At 38.9% G+C, this 21,794-nt stretch overlaps 1 protein-coding gene across 1 annotated transcript in view; it reads right to left on the reverse strand.

The window, feature by feature from the left end:
* Man1a2 (mannosidase alpha class 1A member 2) overlaps positions 1-21,794 on the reverse strand; it is a 122,300-nt gene that overhangs the window by 75,026 nt on the left and 25,480 nt on the right. Inside the window, exons 2-5 of the mRNA XM_050157474.1 lie at positions 19,240-19,495; positions 16,696-16,792; positions 15,690-15,808; positions 12,093-12,173 (exon numbers count right to left, since the gene is read on the reverse strand). Of these exons, the coding sequence (XP_050013431.1) occupies positions 12,093-12,173; positions 15,690-15,808; positions 16,696-16,792; positions 19,240-19,495 (553 nt within the window). The remainder of the gene's footprint in view (positions 1-12,092; positions 12,174-15,689; positions 15,809-16,695; positions 16,793-19,239; positions 19,496-21,794) is intronic.

Below are 21,794 nucleotides of genomic sequence, written 5' to 3' on the forward strand. Positions count from 1 at the left end.
GAGGAGAGGAGAGGAGAGGAGAGGAGAGGAGAGGAGAGGAGAGGAGAGGAGAGGAGAGATACAGTTCTATCCTCTGAGGAATGCTTTCTGAAGCACGTAACTAAACTCAAAATCCAACCATCTTTCCTTATAGCAGACAGGAGCTGGAGCAGGCATGTTTAAGATCAAGAGCAAAATCTAGTAAGTTTGATGTGTGTTCCACACATGCCTACTTTTAGGAGTCAGCCAATCAAGTACAGCATCTGTAACTTTTCCTCTAAATCACTCTTCTCTGATAAATTTTACCTGTAAATATCTCCCTGCTACAAATAGCTATAAACTCAGTCTTCTCAGCCATCAAATCCATAAGCAGGAACATAATCAACTATACACTGGTACTACCACTAAACTTCCAAGCATCCAAGACTGTGTACAGACGCATAATGACCTAATACAATGAAAAGGAAAATAATAAAGAATATATTTAAAGATATTATATCAGTGTACTACTTTTTTTGGGGGGGTCAACTTAATGATAGTTAAGATCTTCTATGAAGAGGAAACCTCAGGAAAAAAAAAAAACCTACATCAGACTGTCTTGTAGGCAAGTCTGTGGGACATTTTCTTAATTAATGATTGGCGTAGAAGGATCTCACCCATGCAGGGCAATGCCACCCCTGGGCAAGGGGGCCTGAAACATATAAGGAAGGTAGCTGAGTAACCTAGAAGGAGCAAGTCAGTGCCCCTCCACAGACTCTGCTTCAGATCCTGCCCCGAGTTCCTGCTCTGACTTCCCCTCCTGATGAGCAGAAAGTAAAATAAACCTCTCCTCCTCAAGGTGTTTTTGGCTGTGGTGTCTACCATAGCAGCAAAAGTGAACTAGCACCGTCGGCAAAGCTTGTAGAATAGTCTGCCCAATTACCAGGACGTTTGTAGGCAACAACAAAGTCAAATTTTCAATAGAAATTGTAGCAATTTTTGGAGCAAGATAACTTTTTCCAAAATAACTTGATATTTAAACCAGAAGCCATTAATGCTTACATTTCTTTTTCTTTATTTATGACTTTACTTAACAGTGCTTTAGGTTTAAAAGCTATTCATTTGTCCTAGAAAATAGCCCTGAGAACTGACCTAGTATATTTATATTTTGGTAAAGACAGATTTTATTGCTGTTATTTCTTTTGTTTTTATTATCTGTGAGTGTGTATTAAACTCCATCTAACAATTTCTCTATTTTATCTGACAGAAACCAGGTACCATTGCCCATATAAATTATACTTTCTAGCTAGAAAGGTACTTTGGTATCGTGAATAAATGGAGAGACCACCTTGTTAAAGAAAAGCCATATATCTGTATCAAATAAACATAATATAAATCATCAAGAGTTTTTAACGTGTGAATATTTAATAGAAATGGCATTTTTTCTGAGAAGAATAATGCTTCACATTTATGATAGTAAAGCAACACAGGACAACATATAATCTCATGTCTTCCCACACCAGAAAATGGGGTACAGGTAAAACATTCCTTATTCTAGCTATACTTCTAACACAACAAAAGCACTTTGCTACATTATAAATTATCATCAATTCTGGTTTGGATGAAAGGAGCCTACTTCCTATTTATCCAGCATCAGGTAATACCAAATTCAAACTATTTTTCTAAAATGCATTTGTTTTTAGCACATCTCAGATTTACTGCTTGAGTCACAAAAAAGGTAGTCATACCTTCAAAATCAAATGATTACAAATACACTAAAGCAGTTCTACTGAAGGAAAAAGTTGGGAAAGAAAAGCATGTCCACCCTTGAGTGGAGAGTTTCTTAACAATTCATTTTTTATTTAGTTAAAACTAAGTAAAATTCTTCACTACCCTCACAAGTGGCTAGTCAATATTACCACAAATTGCTAGTCAGCGTTACCAAGCTGATTCTATTAAGGCGCACCGAGAAAATGAAACACACACACGCCCTGTGCACAGCTGTGAAGTGCTTCCAGGAACAACTACATAGTTCTGCTGAGCGCCTACTACAGAAGAGTCAAGGCTGAAATCCCTTTTCATATGTTGTCTCAAATTAATTCTGGCTCTCATTGCTACTGAGATGAAAAATAACCAATCACGTCAAATGCACAAAAAATATTATTTCCAGATAAATAATAATAACCTGGGGAGGGATCTGAACTCAAAGTCTTCAAACAGTCCTGTGTTCTTCCTCACACTGATACCTCTATCAGGATACCCTGTAGACAAGTCTATAGGGCATTTTCCTGGTTGCCAATTGGTGAGGAAGGAACCAGCCTCTATGAGTGGTGTCACCCCTAGGAAAGTGTTAGTAGGTGACAGAAGAAAGCAGGCTAAGCAAGCCATGAAAAGCAAGTCAGTAAAGAGTGTTACTCCATGAACTTCTACTTCAGTTCGGTCTTGAGTTTTTGCCCTGGCTTCCCTTTAGGTATCCTAAAACTGTAAACTAAACAAGCTCTTTCCTCCTCAAGTTGCTCTTAGTCAACAAGTTCTTTATCAAAGCAACAGACAACTAGTTAGAACAGCAGGGGCATCGCTGTAGCTGTACTTAAGATTATAACTAGTGGCGCACGCCTTTAATCCCAGCACTAGGGAGGAGGAGGCAGGTGGATCTCTGTGAATTCAAGGCCAGCCTGGTCTACAAGAGCTAGCTAATTCCAGGACAGGCTCCAAAGCTACAGAGAAACTCTGTCTACAAAAACAAAACAAAACAAAACAAAACAAAACAAACCACTGTAACTAGAACATCAGAATATCAGGGGCATTGCTATACATAATATTATAATGGGGAGTAAATGTCATTATTCATTTTTCCAAACCCACAGAATGTACCACACAGTTTGAGTCACACTGTAAACTGCTTATTATATGACTATCTGACAATGTAAACTCATCAACTGTAACAAATAAACCACCATGGAAGACAGCAGTAAGGGAGAAGGTTAGGGTCAGGGGATATATGTGAAATCCTTGTGCTTTCCCCTCATCTTTGCATGAAAGTACTCTTTAAACTACTCTTGAAAAAAATCTTATTTTTAGGTGGGATAAAAAAGAATAATTAGTAAAAAGAACCAATACTAGATAGTGTAATCTGTGTAGGAATGAAATATCAGAGAGAAAGACGCAAAGGCAGAATAAAATAGTAATTAGGAAATTTTCAAAGTGGTTAAAGATACATCTGAGATTCAGAAGGCATCAAGCAAGATAAAGAAATCCTACACTACCCCTAAGAGAAAGTAAAGCAATTCAAATTCTTCATACAAAACGAAGCATTAATAGAAAAATCCTAATGGTAACTAAAGAAAAAAACACCATATACGGGAAGATAAAGACTAAAGCAGCTTTCTCATCATAATCCAGCCTTCATAAGATGATTCAGTGCTATCCTTAAAGTACTAAATCAGTGGTTCTAAACCTCCCTAACACTTTCTGCAGTCCTCTAATATAGTTCTTCATGTTGTGGTGACCCTCAACCATAAATTATTTCATGGCTACTTCATAACTGTAATTTTGCTAATATTATTAATTGTAACATATATATCGGATATGCAACTCCTGTGAAAGGGTCATTCAGCCCCCAAAGGGGTCACCACCCATCAGTTGAGAAGTACTATGCTAAGGAGAACTGCATAAACCTAAATTCTATGTCCAAAGAAAATCTACTAAAAATAAGGAGGGAAGGACACTTGTAAAATATTATTTTAACTAGGCAAATATGTGTTACATTTGCTTATTCAGCAGAATATTACTTTAACTGTGTAAATGTTTATGCTGCATTTGTAAAAACGTGTTTTTAACTATGTAAAGATGTGTTGCATCTGTTTTACCTTGCCTACCTAACGCACCTGATTGGTCTAAATAAAGAGTTGAACAGCTAATAGCCAGGCAGAAAAGGATAGGCAGGGAGCTGCCAGTCAGACAAAGAAGCAGTGAAAGTAAGACATACAGAAGTAAAAAAGGTAATAAGCCCAAGGCAAAAGAGAAATGGAATAATTTATGGTAAAGGAGCAAACCAGCAACAGGCCTAATCTAAGCCGAGCATTCAAAATTAACAGTAAGTCTGAAACATAATTTGGGAGCTGGTTGGGGCCCAGAAGAAAAAGTCTGGTATATTCTAGCACCCCAAATAGGGCCTATATTTCCACATAGGGCCCAAGAAAGCAGAGAGGGAAAAAGAGGAGAGAAGGAAAGAAAAAAAAAAGCCAGTACTTTAAGTAGAAACAGTGGGCTGGGCAGGGAGACCTGCAGCATTCCATAGCTGGAGAGTTGAATGCAGCTCTGGTCCCACTAGGCCCGTGAACTTTAGGCTTAGCTCTTGCAGACCTGGGAAATGGGTGGAGCCAGTCACCAAAGCAACCTTAGAAGTTTGTTTTGCACAAACAGACAAAAAAAAGCTAGAGATACACTGTAAAGCAGGTTCAGAAGGAATAAACCACTTAACAGGTTACAGCGTGTTTAAAAATGTGTGTAGGCTTAAGAAAAGAAAATGAATATAGACAGTCATAGAAAAAATAATTTAATAATAAAGCCTTTAAGAAGAGAAGTAAAATATAATTTAAAAAAAGAATAAACTATGTAGAGATGGGAAATACACAGGGAGTCTGGATCCTGTATGTTAAGAGTGTTGTCTTTGAATTTTTCTGATTGCTGATGGGCTAACAATAGCTGCAGAGAGAAATGGTACTATAACAGGAACTGCTGAATTAAACCAGCATAGATAATTTAAGAATGCCTTAGTTTTAATATGGAAGTCAAAAAATGTATTGCTTTGGAAATGAGGTTATGCTTTTGAAAGACTGTGGATTCATTCAAGGTTAACAGTGATCAGATTTTATTGGAGAAGACCCCCTGAAAATCTTGGCTACAGACATAAAGAAATAAACCTGAAATAACTACAAGACAGGGGACCTGCTCAAACATAAAACAAAAAATTCTTTGGCTGGCTTGTATACAGTCCATACTTCTGTTAATGCAGATACGTATGTTACCTTTCAAAGTCTCTGTGCAAGGGGACCAGGTACAATGAAAATAAGTGGCCCAGATGATCCAGCCTCTCAGAATGCCTCGGTTGCAGTTTCCTCAGAGTTCTGCATCCAGAACAGCTTCAAGGCTGATGGCTGAGGTGGTCCAGCCTCACAGACTATTCTAACTAGGACTACAAAGAGGCCTTGTACTTTCCCATTGCATAGAGATTAGACAACAAATGTTACAACTGATTTTCCCAGGACTTGGCCATTGTTTCAAATTTCTCAGGGTCCCTGAAAATGCCTTAAACATCAGGAAGCTGTCCAGAGAACACAGCATCCACATTCCCAAGAGGTGGAGTGGGTGGTTTTTGGTCATCTGGTAGGTTATGAATGTTTGCCATTGTTTAAGAGGAATATAGGAATATAAGATAAAAAGCCAACTACTGACCTCAAATAGTTTACATTAGTATGGATTTTGGTATAGTGATACAAATCTAAAGTTATTTTGTTATGCTGAATGTATGTTTCTACTTTTGTTTAAGATATTGTGCTTAGGCAGCTTATTTAAAAATGTAATGTATAACTAAGAAACGCAGGTTAGAACTTAGTTATCTATAATAATCAAACCTGTAGTCTTATTAGGTATGTTTTCAAGGTTAAACAAGTATTTAGATAGTCTTCAAACACTTCAAAGACCTACAGAATATGGCATTTAAGATGTTTAATAACCTAAAGCTTTTCATGACAGTGAGACACGACTGCACCTGGCAACACAAACTTACTTCAGAGAAGATTGTGAATATCAAAGAAACTCCATATGGAGTTTGCTTTCATTATGGCAAAGCTAGCCATTTGAGAAAAAAAAAAAAACCTGTCCTTGTCTCAACTGTGGACAATATGCTGTGCAAACTGGACAAATAGGATACAATGGAAAAAGACTGTCGAATTTTGCCAAGTTAAGGTGGGATAGTCCTTCAAAATTCCTGCTTCATAGAAACTAGGCCTGTAGGTCAAAGATGGATGCCCCAATGTTGCAGAGGAACTTTGGGTGACTGTCCAGGCAGCCAAATGTTTGTCATTTCTATAAGTTTGGAAGTGGCTTGCACTTCACTTCCTGTTTACTCAGATAATATTATATCCTTCCTGGGTCTTTGGAGTTCAAGACTAGACAGTTATAATGTTCCTTAGTTATGATAGAAGGTATATTAGGTACAAAACTTTGGACTCACCAAAATAAAATAAATAATGGAGTATTTTCTCTGAATTTGCCAAATACAAATGGACTGAATATTATGACTATAATCCTTACTTGATAATTGTTCTTGTTGTATACAGCTTTACTATGTTAAAGGTAAAAACCCTTCTTTTTCATTTAGACAAAGGAAAAAATGTGAAATATTATTTTAACCAGGTAAAGATGTGTTACATTTGTTTATGCTGCAGAATACTACTTTAACTGTGTAAAAGTGTGTTACTTTTATTAATGCTACATTTGTTTAACAATGTAAGGATGTGTGTTTAGCTATGTAAAGATATGTTGCATATGTTTCACTCTGCCTACCTAAGGTACCTGATTAGTCTAATAAAGAGCTGAATAGTTAATAGCTAGGCAGAGAAAGGATAGGCAGGGGTAGAGGCAGAAAGAATAAATAGGAGAAATCTAGATTAAAAAAGAAAGGAGAGAGAAAGGAGAGAACAAGAGAGATGACTGGGGCCAGAAGTCAGAGAGCCACCAGACAGACAGAAAGACATAGAGAAGCAGTGAAAGTAAGATATGCAGAAAATATAATAAGACCAAGGCAAAAGGTAGATAGAGAAACAGGTTAACGTTTTTCTATTTTTTTAAGATTTATGTATTATAGATACAGTGTTCTGCCTGCATATAAGCCTGCAGGCCAAAGGAAGGCACCAGATGTCATTAGGGGTGGTTGTGAGCCACCATGTGGTTACTGGAAATTGAACTCAGGACCTCTGGAAGAGCAGCCAGTGTTCATAACCTCTGAGCTATCTCTCCAGCACCCGAACAGGTTAATTTAAGGTAAAAGAGCTAGCCAGAAATGAGCCTGGCCCCCATGGCAGCACCTCAGATCAACAAATCCCCTCTCAGTACACATCCCTCAGATCCCAACATGGCCATAGGTGGCAGTCCAGAATCTGGGCATTCTTGTGGCTTTTGGTGGCAACATGGGCCACAGACATCAGCACAGACTGTCCACCTACAGTAGGGCCTTGGCAGCAGCCCAGCCTGGATGTACCTTGGATAGCAAGTGGGCCTCCCACCTCAGCCCCTTCATCACCGCCTTCTCCTATTTTATCTGTGTCTGTCCACAGGAAATGAGCCATTCTGCCTCTCTCTCCCATACCACACCATACACTGGCTCACCACAGTGGCACCTGACAGCCTGGAGCTACAAGGCACAGTGCTGGCCTGTAGTTTCTCCTCTCCAACCCAAAGCAAGTCACTTTGGGCAGGTGTGTAGTGTTTACCAGGGTTTTTCTTTTAGGCCACCAACCAGCTCCTAAATGATGACAACCTGGACCAAGCTGCTACTGTTGCTGACCATGTCTGAGCCTGTGGTCCTGGTGCAGCTGGGGTCTGTGTTGATGTCCATTGCCATCTTACCACAGGTACCCATTCAAACCACGTGTTGAAATAAGATGGCTACGCTGAGCTGGTCCTGACCCTCACTGGCTCAGAGAGAGCTTGTCCTGCTGGTCCCCTGCACTTGGAATAGCTGGCTCCACCCTTCACCTGAGGGCGTGGTCCCAGCAGCCTAATATGACCTACACAACTACCACCCAAGCACACATCGAGGGTTTTTTTGAGTTGACAACTCTCAACATCTATGACAGGCTGAAGCACATGAAGGGATTGGCCTTGCGGAACCATAGGCGCAGGAGCTCCAAGATTTGGGGCAATAGTATGATATCTGAGAGGAGATTTGGTGAGGGTCCAGCATTGACGGTATACCAGAAGTCAGAGGCCTTGAACCTGACTGACAATACTCGACGCAGTGAACACTGGCAAGTGAAGCCGTTTGGACAAGAGTCTATTACATGATACGAAGAATCTCCCAGTGCCACTAAAACAAATGAAGAAGTCATGGAGAGGAGGGAAAGATAAAGGAGCAAAGTGGTTTTTCTTGTTTTTTGTTTGCTTGCTGTGATTTTGCTTTTTTGTTTTTTAATTATATTCTTATTTGTATTTCTTTGTTTTTATTATATTTTTATTATTTCTTTTAAAATTTTTCTGGTGAGGAGATCACTACAGGGGTGAATGATGGATACAGAGGAACTGGGAAAAGGATCAATAAAAATTATGTTTAAAACATAAAATAAAATAAAAAAATAAGGAAGAAATAAAGACCAAGATTAACAAAAACAGAATTCACTAGTAGCAGATTGACTTTTAAAAAGCTCTAGGAGGCTCATTACACAAAAGGATAAAATACAGAATCAATAAACAAAAATAAAGACTAACAAAACTCACTAAAATTTAGGTCAGTAAAAAGTGTCTCCCTTTACATTGAATAGCTCTACAATGTAGTTGACATCGAAAGTAAAAAATTATAGCAACATATTATGGATTTTAGCATAAGACTTAAAAGACCTAACAAAAAAGAAAGAAAAGAATTGAGAGGATAACATTACAAAGTTCTCCCATACGATTCAGTTAGGTCTAGAGCCAGGCACTAGAAGAGAATAAATTAAACACTTGTGTGTAAGAACAAGGAGCAGCTATTTCCAAAATGTCCCCAACAGAGCCCTTAAGCTAGGCTAGATGACAGCGCACACCTGCGTGTCCAGCCGCTCAAAAGGCTAAGGCAAGAGATGGAAACTAGTCTCCTCAGCAACTTTGTGAGACTTGTCCCAACATTTTTAAAGGAGCTGGTGTATGTGTTTGGAAAGATGTCCGAGCCATTAAGAGTACTTATTGCTCTGGCAGAGGACCTGGGCTCCATTCCCATCACCCACATAATGGCTAACAATCAGAGTAACTCCAGTTCTACAAGATCTAATACCTTCTTCTTACTTCCTTGGTACCAGGCATGCAGGTACATGGTTCATACACATACATACATGCAGGCAAAACATAAAATAAATAAATCTAAAAGGGGTGTATAGCTCATAGGTAAACTGTCTTGCACAAGAGGCCTTGGATGTAGTCTCTAATACAGCATTAAACACACAAACACACAGTACAAATGATAAGTCAATTATGGAGATAAAATATTACAAAAATGTATTTAAAAAGTGGGCATAGTTTTAAAAATTATTTTTAAAATATACTAAAAAAGAAATACAAAACTTGGTGGAATATATAGGAAATCTTAAGGTTTATAAGTAAGGCAGTAAAGGGCTACAGAGATGGAGTGCATCGTTCTTCCACAGACCCCAGTTCAATTCCCACGTCAGGTGGCTCATGCTGGCCTTTAACTCCAGCTCCAGGAAATCCAACTCTATGGCTTACATGGGCACCAGCATATGTGCACATACCCACACACAAACACACAAATACACAAAAATGATTTTATTAAGTCTAAGAAAACAAGGCACTATGGATATATATTTCCCTGTGTCTAGAAGCTACCATGGAAACAAGCTGAGGCTTGTGGCTCAGTCTATACTGCCTCTTCACTTTACTGGGTCAATGCTAAAGAAAGATGTAGCTAAGCAAGCTCTCTGCAAACACATAGGGGCTTTTCTTGGTTGTATATAAAAGTATAGATGAAAGCAGTCATGGAGAAAATCCCAAAATGTAGTACGAGAGAGGTAGCCCTATGCTACAGAATCTTAGTTACTATAATCAATCAGCCAAGTATCACAAAAAGTAGTCACTCCTTCAGGACCTCAAAACTCCACACATAAGCCATGATTTCTCGTCCAGTTCCCAACGGACACTCACACTCCCAAAGGATCCTTAAAGCTCTATCTACCAGTTGTGGGCGCCTTCCCCACATTCCACTACATTTCCCATTCTTTCTTTCTCTCTCATGCCTTCAGAGACAGTTATCACAGATTTGAATGTAGGACAAGAGACAGCCTCTTCCTCTTGAATTAGTTCACATGCCCAGGCTGTTCTCTTCCTACATACAGTCTTCTCAACTTCCTTGTTCTTTGTTGAAAAAGGTTTAAGCATGAAAAATGGAATGTGCTGTGCTGTTTCTTCATTTTGCTTCTGCCTAGCCTTTATCCCAAGGCCCTATGTCCAGCAAAGGGAGAGAAAAGGAACTCTTTCTATAGAATAAGTGAGGGTGGGTAGTTAGATCCAGTCTCAGCAGTTGTCCCACTTACTGCCCTCAGCATTCTCTCTGATTATTTCTGCCCTGCCCTTCACCCTGAAACAGAGTGGGAACAGTTCCACAGGAAAAGGACAAAATAGAAAAACAGTGATTTAAATGTTATCAAGTAGAACTTACAAAACTCTGTATTATAGTTACCAATTCATTTTAGACCATGACCTTGGCACAGGGCTTCAAGAGCGGTGTGAGTGTGGTCACTATGGCTTATGGGATCTCTTGGTCTACAATTCTAGCTTTCCCTTTTGACTACGAGAGGGGCTAGTATTTAGTGTTTTCTCTCTGAGCCCTGAAACAAAGCCAGGCTCTAGATCTAGACTTCCATTTTAATCTTGCAAAGAATTTTTTACTTAGAGTTAGAAAGTTTGGTGTTTACAGCTCACGCTTTTAGTCCCCCTAAGATCACCAAAGATGTTTTTAGTCTTCTGGAATGAGTCTGCAATTTTTGCTACTCAACTCTATCCTCTGATTCAGCCTACAGCCAACCAGGAAGTCTGAACTCTTCTTCCTAGGTCAAGAGAGGCTGCCTTCTTCAGAAAGCTTGTGGGGACTAGATTTCTCCCAGGCAGTTAAAAAACAGAATGCTCAATCTTGGATATTCTGCCCACCTCTACTTGACCCCAAACTTCCCCCTCCCAACAGTGTTTAAAGCAACCTCCTTAAGCTGTTCTACTCAAAACTGCCAATTTTCCAGCATGAAATGAGACCAATACTTGGGTATGTCTGATGGGGCATCACTGTGTAAGTACACAGAATCATATACTATTTTGTGTAAAGATAAAACACACTTCATTTTCAACCATGTTATATCTGCCAGATAAATGAACATATTAAAAAAGGTGAGAGTAGGGAGAATCAAAGCTTAAGTTGCCTCATAAGGAAATTCTACTTCTTAAGTAAAAGAATCAAGTTTATACAAACTTTACCAGAGAAAAAGAAGAGTGCAATTCATTTTAAGAAGCCAGCATTATTTATGCAAAATACACAAACTGATTAACACAAAATTAAAAAATGGGGGCTAGGGGATGGCTCAGAGGGCAAACCATTTGTTGTACAAGTGTGAAGGCTAGAGTCTAGATTCTCAGAAACCACTTAAAAAGCAAGGTGGGCTCAGGCAGTGGTGATACACCTTTATCCCAGCACTGGGGAGGCAGAGGCAGTCAGATCTCTGTGAGTTTGAGGCCAGTCCGGTCTATAGAATGCTACAAAGAGAAACCCTGTCTTGAAAAACCAAAAAAAAGAAAGAAAGAAAGAAAGAAAGAAAGAAAGAAGGAAGGAAGGAAGGAAGGAAGGAAGGAAGGAAGGAAGGAAAGAAAGAAAGAAAGAAAGAAAGAAAGAAAGAAAGAAAGAAAAAGCAAGGTGGGCATGACAGCCCATCTAATACCAACGTTTGTATAGTATTCCCTGGGGCAGCCTGGCTCATTAGACTACCCAGACCTACAGATTCTGAGCTCAAGTGAGAGACACCACCTCAATATATAAGGTGGAAAGAATAAGACAATACTCAACACTAATTTCAGTCCTCCTCAGGTATACAAGTGAGATAAAGATGTTTGCCACCAGGGTAATTATCTGACTTCAACCCCCAGAACCTACAGGGTAGAAAGAAAGAACAGATCTCCTCCAAACTATCCCCTAACCTTAATGTCTGTATTTTAATTTTGTAAAAAACTAGCGAAGCAGATTCTAAAATTTGTCCTAATAAAAAATCCTAGGTTAGTTTAGTAACATTCAAACTAGACAACAGCGCCGCTAGGCATGCGCTCCATTTCACTGCCAGTCATGGCCCTGCTTGGCCAAGCACAGGTGTTTCTTGACTACTTACCTCCTCTCCTGACAGGTAATATGCAGCGAGGAGGCCTCCGATAAACCGAATGTTAACTTCAAACACAGACACCTCTGAATTCTGGGGAGACAAAGTAAAAACACTCACATACACAAAATACATTACAATTTTCAAATATTTTAGTACTTTAATTGTACACAAAAAAGTCTTAATATTCTGTATTTTCATTTCTCATGCCACGCAACCTCATCTTTTGTTAGTTCAGCAAAATTCCTCTATGCCTGTCACCACAGCTTCCTAAGTGCCAAAATCAATGGACCCTTTAGATGGACCCTACACAGTGCTGTAAACTTATTGCCTTACTACTACCACTGGCTGCCTTTGGCCCTTCTGAAGGCCTCCACTTCCTAAATAATGGATCATGAATCCTAAAAAAAGAAACTTCTCTAATGATTCCATTATTTTTAATTATTATATCACAAACTCTATTTCTATTTCTTCTCATGAATACTAAATATTTTTCTAGTGCCTAATAACATAACAATTATTAAAAGAGAGGCCAAAAACCAGGAGAATTATGGTTAATGAACCAATACTCCTGAAAACCAGCTCCTGTCAAAAACCAAGGTTTATGTTCACAGCATATATACACCAAAAGGAAAAACGAATGTTTAGAAATTTAAAATTAAAATACAGAAGTAGAAGAAAATGTGACAACTTGCAAACTTAAGCAGATAATGTGTAAGAATAAAATCAAAATTTTGTAATAAATCAGTTATGAATTTTAAATTTCCCTAAAATGCAAATTATCATAAACAAAAGATCATAAACAAAACTAAAAGGCAAACAAACTGAAGCAAATTTATCACAAATATTTACATATGTAATATACAAACAATTTTGTAGAATTTCAAGGTGGAAGGAGAGAACAGACTCTTACTAGCTATCCAATGATCCCTACTTTCACAATGAATCATGCATACATATATAAATATAAAAAAGTTTTTATAATAAATAGCAATAGACAAAACCTCTTTCAGAGGACCTGGTTCAATTTCCAGCACCCATATGGAAGCTCAGAAGTGTCCATAACTCGAGGCCCAGATGATCCGATGCCCGGTATAAACATTCTATATAAGAGAATCGATATGCTATAAGCATATAGGCTTAGATATTGGGAAAGTTCTGGGGCTGGGAAGATGGTTCATCAGGTAAATCATCATGAAAGTGTATGGACTGCAGTTCAGATCCCTAGCTCTCCCATAAATGCCAAAGAGGTATGACAGTCCTCCATGAAATCCCAGCAAACAGGAGGCAGAGATGGGAGAGCTAGCTAGACTGGCTGAATAGGTAAGCTGTGGGTTCAAGTGAGAGACCGTCAAGGTAGAGAGCACTAAGCAATCAAGGAAGATGTGTGCTGGCCTCCACATCTCCACATGCAGCTCTAATGTGGACATCCAGCCACCCAGGTGGTCACATTGGCTGCAACCTTGCGAATGAAGTCAAAGGAGTCATGAAATGTGTGGAGTTGAGGTACATCCTCTCTTATACATTAGAGATTAGGACGCCTGCCTCAAGCAATGCTTGACCCTCTCAGATGAATAGCACACAGAGCTGAGCAAGAGTCAATAGGAAACTGAGGGACTCCATGGTGATCCATGTTAGTCTTGAGGCATCCTTCATTCTACCACTACCCCTGCAAGCAGTGCTTAAGATCAATTCATGTATTTCCAATATATAGCAAACAATAGGTCATGCAGTAGACATTCAGTAAACAGCATATGGTAACAATAGCCTTCATACTCACTTCTCTGCTTTCACTTTCGTACATACCCTCCTCTCTATATTGCATGTTTAATGGGGCTCTATAAATTAGGGTTTTTGTTTTATTTTAATTACACTTTTGGCCATAACTCATGAGAGAAAAATTCTCAGTCTGTCTGTCTTACCCAAGACCCTTAAGACAAAAAAAGAAAGAAAGAAAGAAAGAAAGAAAGAAAGAAAGAAAGAAAGAAAGAAAGAAAGAAAACAGCCTAAAACTATATTTAAGTCTTATGGCCCAAGACTCAACATCAGATTCAGTGCCCTATAGTCTAAGCAGTTTAAAAGTCTACTCTGTTCAACCTCTTCCAACAGCCTCTTGTTGCTCTTTGAGTAAAATGCCCACTAAGATCCATTATGTTCAGATCCCTCACATTTTTTCTGCCACCTAACTAATTTAAGATTCTTTTGTTTGATATGATCACATGGGCCTGCTTGCTAGTCCCAGGATGGCAGACTTGAGGCCTGATGTCACTTTAGCTGACCGCATTCCCTCACCTCACTGTGTGAATCATTCTATCACCTCTTACAGACCTCTGAACAAAAATATCACCTAGCAGAGTGTATTCTGGCTACTGGGTTTAAAATAGCAGTCAGTCATCAGTAATAGCTTTTACCTCACACTATATTACAAGTAATATTTACATCATTTATTGCTGTATAGTTATTTGTAAAATTCTTGTCTTCTCTCACTAGAGAGAGACGGTAAGAAAAGTTCTAAATGGAGAGAAAGAAGAAACAGAGATGAAGCAGAGAGGTAAATTAATGACAGAATTTTACAAAGTTAATGAAAATAAAAACCCTCATTTTGAGTCTTTGAACAACAGTTCATGTTCTAATAGAATTAGAGAACATTGTGGGGAAGTAAGAAGGAGAGGCAGATCACCTTTTAACAACGAGACTAATAGATATTTCAACACAGTACAACAAGCAAGATGATAGGCATATGCTTTTAAAAGGCAAGAGAATATATAATCTCAAACCTCTAATTCTATCTATTAACAGTAAGCCTTACAGCCACATGTACATGGCTTTCCTGGACTATCTTCTCAGAAATGTCACATTAATAAGGAACTTCTCAATAGTTAGCAACACTCCACCGCTACTTACTCTAATCAAATGTCGTCTACTATTCTACCACTATTACTATAAATGCTATAAAATAAGTATTAATAAAGCAGTTATCAGTTTGTTAGACTTTAGTTCATTGCCTCTCCCTGCTATGTCCTTAGCGGGCTAAGACACTGTCTTAAATGATAATTGCAAGAAATATGAAAAGATAGTGAGAAAGGATGAGTATTTACACAAAAATAACAAAACAAATGATAATCCCCAAAAGAAGAATGAGGACTTAACATGGATTCAACAAACTGCTGGGAACATGCTCACAGCACAACTGATACCTTCAACCAATGAGACTTGCTAGTCTCAAGCACCACGTACCATATGTAACTGACAACTTCTGGAAATATATTCCTCATCTTCCTGGGATCTAGGAAGTCCAGGGTAAACAGTCCCAGCAGACTCAGTGATTGATGAGAGCCATTCAACTGGTTCACAATGGTGCTTATGTGACCTCTCATGCACGAGCAAAGTAGTTCTGAGAACTATGCTATACAGGAACTAATTATATCCATAATGACTCTGTCCTGATGAACTAACTCATCACTTCCCAAATACCCTTTCTAATTCCAACACATTAGTGACTAGATTTCAACAAGAATTTGGGAGAACACAAATATTCATACCAGAGCATTAAAACTGTCCTTTCATCATTAATTTAAGAAATTAGATGAACTGCCAAAGTATACACACCACACTGAAATCAAGGTTGTCTTCAATCCATCTTTGCCCATCCATGAATTCATCATGAAGTCCCATGATATAAAGGGTATCCAACGCATCCACTATGGTGGCACCCATCTGTGAGCTTCCTATATTTAAGAGGAAAAAATAGCTGTTGTTAAAAACATCCCCTTCATAGGAGGTCAATTTTTAGTATTGTATATATTAAAAGTAAATCAAGCATTATAATGATCAAAAAAAAGTCATTGCTCACTTTTCTATTAGACCAGGTAATAGAAACAGTTTGATCTAGTTTATAAGAGATAAAATTCTGGGAGCTAATAAAAAATAAAAACTAACAGTAGATAAATATATACTTAAGTAAGGTATAAAAAAATGTAGGTGAGTAAGGATTCAAGGAAGGAGGGCAGCTGTTCACAATGACAAGCTAAGTCACAACATGAGCATTGCGGTTCAAACTCAAAGAAGAGGGGTGTGTGTATATATATATATATATATATATATATATATATACAATACACATATATAATAAATTTATAAGGTTGGATAACGCTAAGCATACTAAAGTGTTAATGTTCTTTAATAATAAAAAACAGGTAGAGAAAAAGGAAGCCATTAAATAAAATACACACAGAGAAAACCAAAATACAAGACACCATCACCTTTAACAAATAATCCTGATTTTGAAATGAACTGCACAAAGCAAACCCAATTGAACACACAGGACCACCTACTAGTCTTTCATTTCTTTCTTCCTCTTTCTCTCTCTTTTGGGCATGGGAGTAAGACTAATTTTTTCCTTCAATGGCTTAAGTTATATATACAAATATATTTTCATCTTTGTACATAAGCTATATACCATTTTGTTCATATGTTCCTAATAATTCTCTCACCTCATCAATAAAAAGTTCAAATTATCATCGCACAGAAATAGAGATCTTGGAGAGAACTTTAAAAAATCAGGTCTCATTTTCAAAAATAAAGAAAAAACAGTAATTTGAAAAAGTTGCCTTACCAAATATGTTAGTGGAGTGCCCTTTCCTTGCAATAGGTCTGAGTTCATTATGTCCCCATCCGTATGTTCTGTAATTATCCCAGGCATGCTTCATCATCTGAGAAGAGAAAAATTGTAATACACAATTTGAAGCTATCCTTGGACTATTTTACTTCATACGGTGTAGAGTTGGGTTATTCTATCTTTAATCCATGCTGCCATGTTTCCTGCATTAGCATATTATCATTCATATTCAATTACCACTTGTTTCCGATACCTACTGTGCTGGCTACTCTTATGTCAACCTGACACAAGCCAGAGTTATGTGAAAGGAGGGACCCTCAATTGAGAAAATGATTCCCCAGCAGTAGGGCATTTTATTAATTAGCGATTGATGGATGAGGGCCCAATCCATGGTAGATGATGCCATCCCTGGACTGGAGGTCCTGAGTTCTCTAAGAAAGCAGACTGAGCAAGCTAGGGAAGTAAGTCAGTTAGCAGCATCCCTCCATGGCCTCTGCATCAGCTCCTGTCCCCAAGATACTGCCCTGTTTGAGTTCCGGTCCTGACTTCCTTCAATGATGAAGAGCAATATGAAAGTATAAGCCAAATAAACCCTTCCCTCCCCAACTTGCCGTTTGGTCATGGTGTTTCATCACAGCAACAGAAACTCTAACACCTACATTTAATTATAATCTACACAACAAAAAAGTTAGATGTAATCAAAAAGTTATTTGGGGGAAGAAAGGTAGCTATTTGGCATTCTTTCCTTTTGTAAACTGCTAGTACTTTGGAAAAACAGCTCTTCTGTCTTCACTGTGATAATGACCAGGCTGTCAGTCAAGGGGCTTTGCTTCCACCACCAACTAAATTTAGCCTGATTACACAATCTCTTATCTTTAGGTCAGAGACCAGAAGATTTGGTGTTGCAGAAGCACAAGGCAATCCTAGGTAATATGTAACCAAATTGCCATGTGTATATTCTAACTAAAATTGATTGCTCAAAAAGAGGCAAGTGAAAGAAATTTACCCCACAGGTTGTAATTTGCCAATCCTTGCTCTAGTCACAGTGACTGGAAAGGTATATGGATCAAGTAGGCTAATCAAGTCCTTTGTATTCATATGAGTATAGTCATTAAGAGTAAGGAGATTATCTCATTATATGATCTCAAGGTTTATGTAATATAATTTAATCCTAAATGGCGAACTCTCTCTTAACAAAGAAAAACTAAGCAACAAAAGGAAAGAGACAGAGACAAATGCATATTACAGACTTAGAATCAGCCATGCCTAATGCCCTTGTTCAAAGGATAGGAATAAGGAACCACTTGAAGAAACAACTCTGGCTATGTCTGTGAGGGTGTTTCCAGTGACCCAAGCTAAAAGTGAGTGGCACCACCATCCCTTCCACTTGGTTCAAACCAGGAAAGGGGTGGGGGAGGGAGAAAGCCAGCTGAGTTCAAGATTCACATCTCTCACTTCCCGACTGCAGATACGACTGACTAGCCAACTAACCATCCCTGACACCGCAAGGTCCTCTCAAACTGTGAGCCCAAATACACCCGCCTACCCTCCATCCCTCCCTCCCTTCTGTAGCTCCTGTCAAAACACTGCCAGACCAAGACAGATATCCCTTACCAGAATATATACAGAGATACTTGACTGTATAAATTAAATTTATTCTAAATTCTAGAGGTACAACTGGTGAAGCTTCTTCTCAAGCAGTATAACGGTAAACTATACTTACAATTATCAGGAGCCCCAGTTAAAACAGTTTAACTCATTTAACTCAAATTCACTAGAGCTGGCACTATCTTAATCAGTAATTCTTTTTTCTTTTTTTTTTCTTTTTTTTTTTTGATTTTTCGAGACAGGGTTTCTCTGTGGCTTTTTTGGCGCCTGTCCTGGAACTAGCTCTGTAGACCAGGCTGGTCTTGAACTCACAGAGATCCGCCTGCCTCTGCCTCCCGAGTGCTGGGATTAAAGGCGTGTGCCACCATAGCCCGGCAATCAGTAATTCTTAATCGGTAAATCTAGAATTAGAACTTGAAAGACTTCTAAAGCTAAAAAACTTAAAGAATTTTGAAATTAATCTTTTTCTATCCTTCAATCCATAAAGAATCTCTGGAAGGAGCATGGTCCTAATAGTAGCACAGTCCCTCAAACATGGCTCCTACAGCACCGATTGTTTACAGTCTTGTCTGTGACAGGATCTGCACAGTATCTGGTACAGCTCCTTCAAACTGAATGTTTTAAATTGCTTTTCAATAAACAAAACGTATACACAGATTCTACATTCTACTCATTAGAAAGGCCTGTGTTTCAAAAGAGCTCAAACACAGTGAAGGTAAAGGAACCATCTAAACAAACTTGAATTAAATTTTTTATTTCAAAAACTTAGATTATGATCAATAAGAAAAAGACAGCACTCCAATCCCTGTTATCAGCCTGGGCAGTGAATTACAACTACCCCGAAGAACAAACACAACGAGTATGTAACACTACATAATATTCAGTCAGATACGTATCTGCAAGCACGCCAAATCACCACTCTCGGCTTATTACCTCTTTAATTTTTTCTCTTTTCTTCCTTATCTCAGTGTCTTCTGGGTCTCCACCACTGACCCCTACACGCTGTGGGACAGGGACAGGTGGCAGTACCCTGGTCTCCTTTATCTTCATTGCTTGGGCTACTTTACTTTTCTCTGTTTGAATTTCTGCATGGATTTCCTCTCTTGACTTTCTTAATTTTTCTTTTGCTTCTTCCAAGGCCTTCTCATGATCAGCTCTGATCTTATTTCTCAGACGCTCTTCTTCTTCCCTGTGAGCAAAAAATAAATAAAAATAAACTTAAATTTAAAAAAAAATGGGAAGAAAAAGTAGTACACCAAATCTTAAAATTCTCCCTCTAAATTCTAATGCCCCCCATTAAAAGATAAGAATTACTAGGGACCGAAACTCATATCTGCCCAAAGAGCAGGATAAATATAAGGTGGAATGAGAAGGAAAATGTATTCTAGATGCTGAGTAAATATTGTACGACTAGAAGAAAGTTCTAATTCCATGAGAGAGAGCAAAAAAAACTACAGCAGAAACTTGAAGGGATCCATGGAATGAGAGCAAGGATGGGAGCAGGAAGGTCCAAGAGGACCAGTGGGAGGGGGAGAGAGGACATCAGTGGGTTTAAAGAGCAGAGGGAACAAACGGATGAACCCAGGACAGAGGGAAGAGACAGGGGAAATTACAGACAGGAAACTTTCATTTATTTAGTGCAGCAGATGCTGCTGAGGCTGCTTTGCAAACGGCCAAGACTAAATAACACAACAATTCCCAACTGAGCCTTCTACTCGATTTAGTGGGCACACTGGGTTGGGACTGCCCAGAGTATAACCGCTGCTCCATGAGGGATACCATGCTTCATTTTCTTAAGAAAACCCTTTTCCAGGGTGGCAGCGCAATTTCACTTTCTTACTAGCAATGCCACATTCTCAACAACTGCATTTTCTCCCCAGCTCTGCTTTTGTGAGAGAGATCTCAATCTTCTCTTCAGAGTCACGACGTATTCACACACATGAACACAGTGGAGGAGGAGACTTGCTAGAGCCATTACTTTCCAAAGAAACTGGCATGACTACTCTTTAAACAGGGAACATGCCATGATGGCCAGAGTCACCTCCGTAGAAACTGACCTAAATAATGCTGGACAGAATGTAAAACAGATATACCACTCCAGGGAAAGTTTGGTGATATATACTCCTCTGAGACAAGGTTTCTATGAATAACAGCCCTGGCTGTCCTACAACTCGCTTTGTAGACCAGGCTGGCCTCGAACTCACAGAGACCCACCTGCCACTGCCTCCCAAGATTAAAGGCCTGTGCTGGGATTAAAGGCCTGTGCCACCACAGCCCAGCTAGTTTGGTAATTTCTTTGAATAAAATAAAAGAAAAGAAAAAGGAAAAAAAAACACTAAACATGCAACTGTCAACAGATTCCAGCAAGTATACTCTTGCACATTTATCTCAGAAATGAAAGGTTGTGTTCAAACAAAAACCTACAATGCTCTCCTGTCATAGAAAGGCAAATATTGTTCCACTCATGTGAGCTATGTAGGGACAGTGAAGCTACAGAGCTGCAAACAGAACAGTGTTATCCAGGGAGTGGAGTAGGGGGTCATTGTTTTATGGGCACAGAATTTGTTTCCAAGATAAAAGAGGTCTAGAGATGAAGGAGACTCGTGACTACGAAATAATACAAATGTACCTAATGCCATTTTACTTCAAGAAGTCTAATGTGATCAATTATATATACTTTATCATAATTCTTAAACTGGAAGAAGAGTCTATATAAACATTCATATTAGCTTTACTCATAATAGGCACAAACTAGAAAAATCCACATGTCCTTCAATAGATGGTTAAATAGAAGACAGACACACAGACACACACACACACACACAAAATACAAAGCTAGCTTACCAAAAATAGAATAGTGTGCCCAATAGAACATACCATAATCCATCTATGCCAACCAAATCTTTCCCATCTATCCAAAGCCAGGGGTAACCACATAACACTAATTTAATAAACAAGAAACTACCAAGAAAATATTTCTCTCTGTGGATTAAGAAATGGACAAAGCCAACTGAGAAAACAGCCTTTTGGCTACAAAGTCCAAACTGACCAAACTACTGATTCTCTTCCAAAGCAGCTGTGACACATAATGTCGTAACAGCTACAGCCATGAGACAATCAGCATGAGGACAACCTGCCAGCATGGAGCAAAACAGATGAGAAAGGGAGATTCTGCTGGAGCCCTCAACTGTGTGCCCCAGTTTTCAAACCCTGTGGAGGGTCTGCCAGGTGGGTGCTCTGTCACTTTCAGCCAAGTCTCCCCAACTTACTCTATGCAAGCATGGGCTACACACAGGTTCAGAAAAGTGGAGGGCCTAGGACTGTTCCCCAAGGATCCCCAAGGACAGTCACACAGGAGAGCTAGCTCTTTCAAGGGAAGTTTCTGTTTTCATGACAAGTAGCGGAGTCTCCGGGAGGAAGCTAGGGGCTAACAGCCCATGCTCCAATAAGCCACCTGTCCTCAGTAAGCCAATTAAAAGAGCCAATTG

Source organism: Alexandromys fortis, unplaced genomic scaffold, assembly GCF_014885135.2.
Source record: "Alexandromys fortis isolate MF-2015 unplaced genomic scaffold, M_Fortis_MF-2015_v1.1 scaffold_78, whole genome shotgun sequence".
NCBI classification, from domain to species: domain Eukaryota; kingdom Metazoa; phylum Chordata; class Mammalia; order Rodentia; family Cricetidae; genus Alexandromys; species Alexandromys fortis.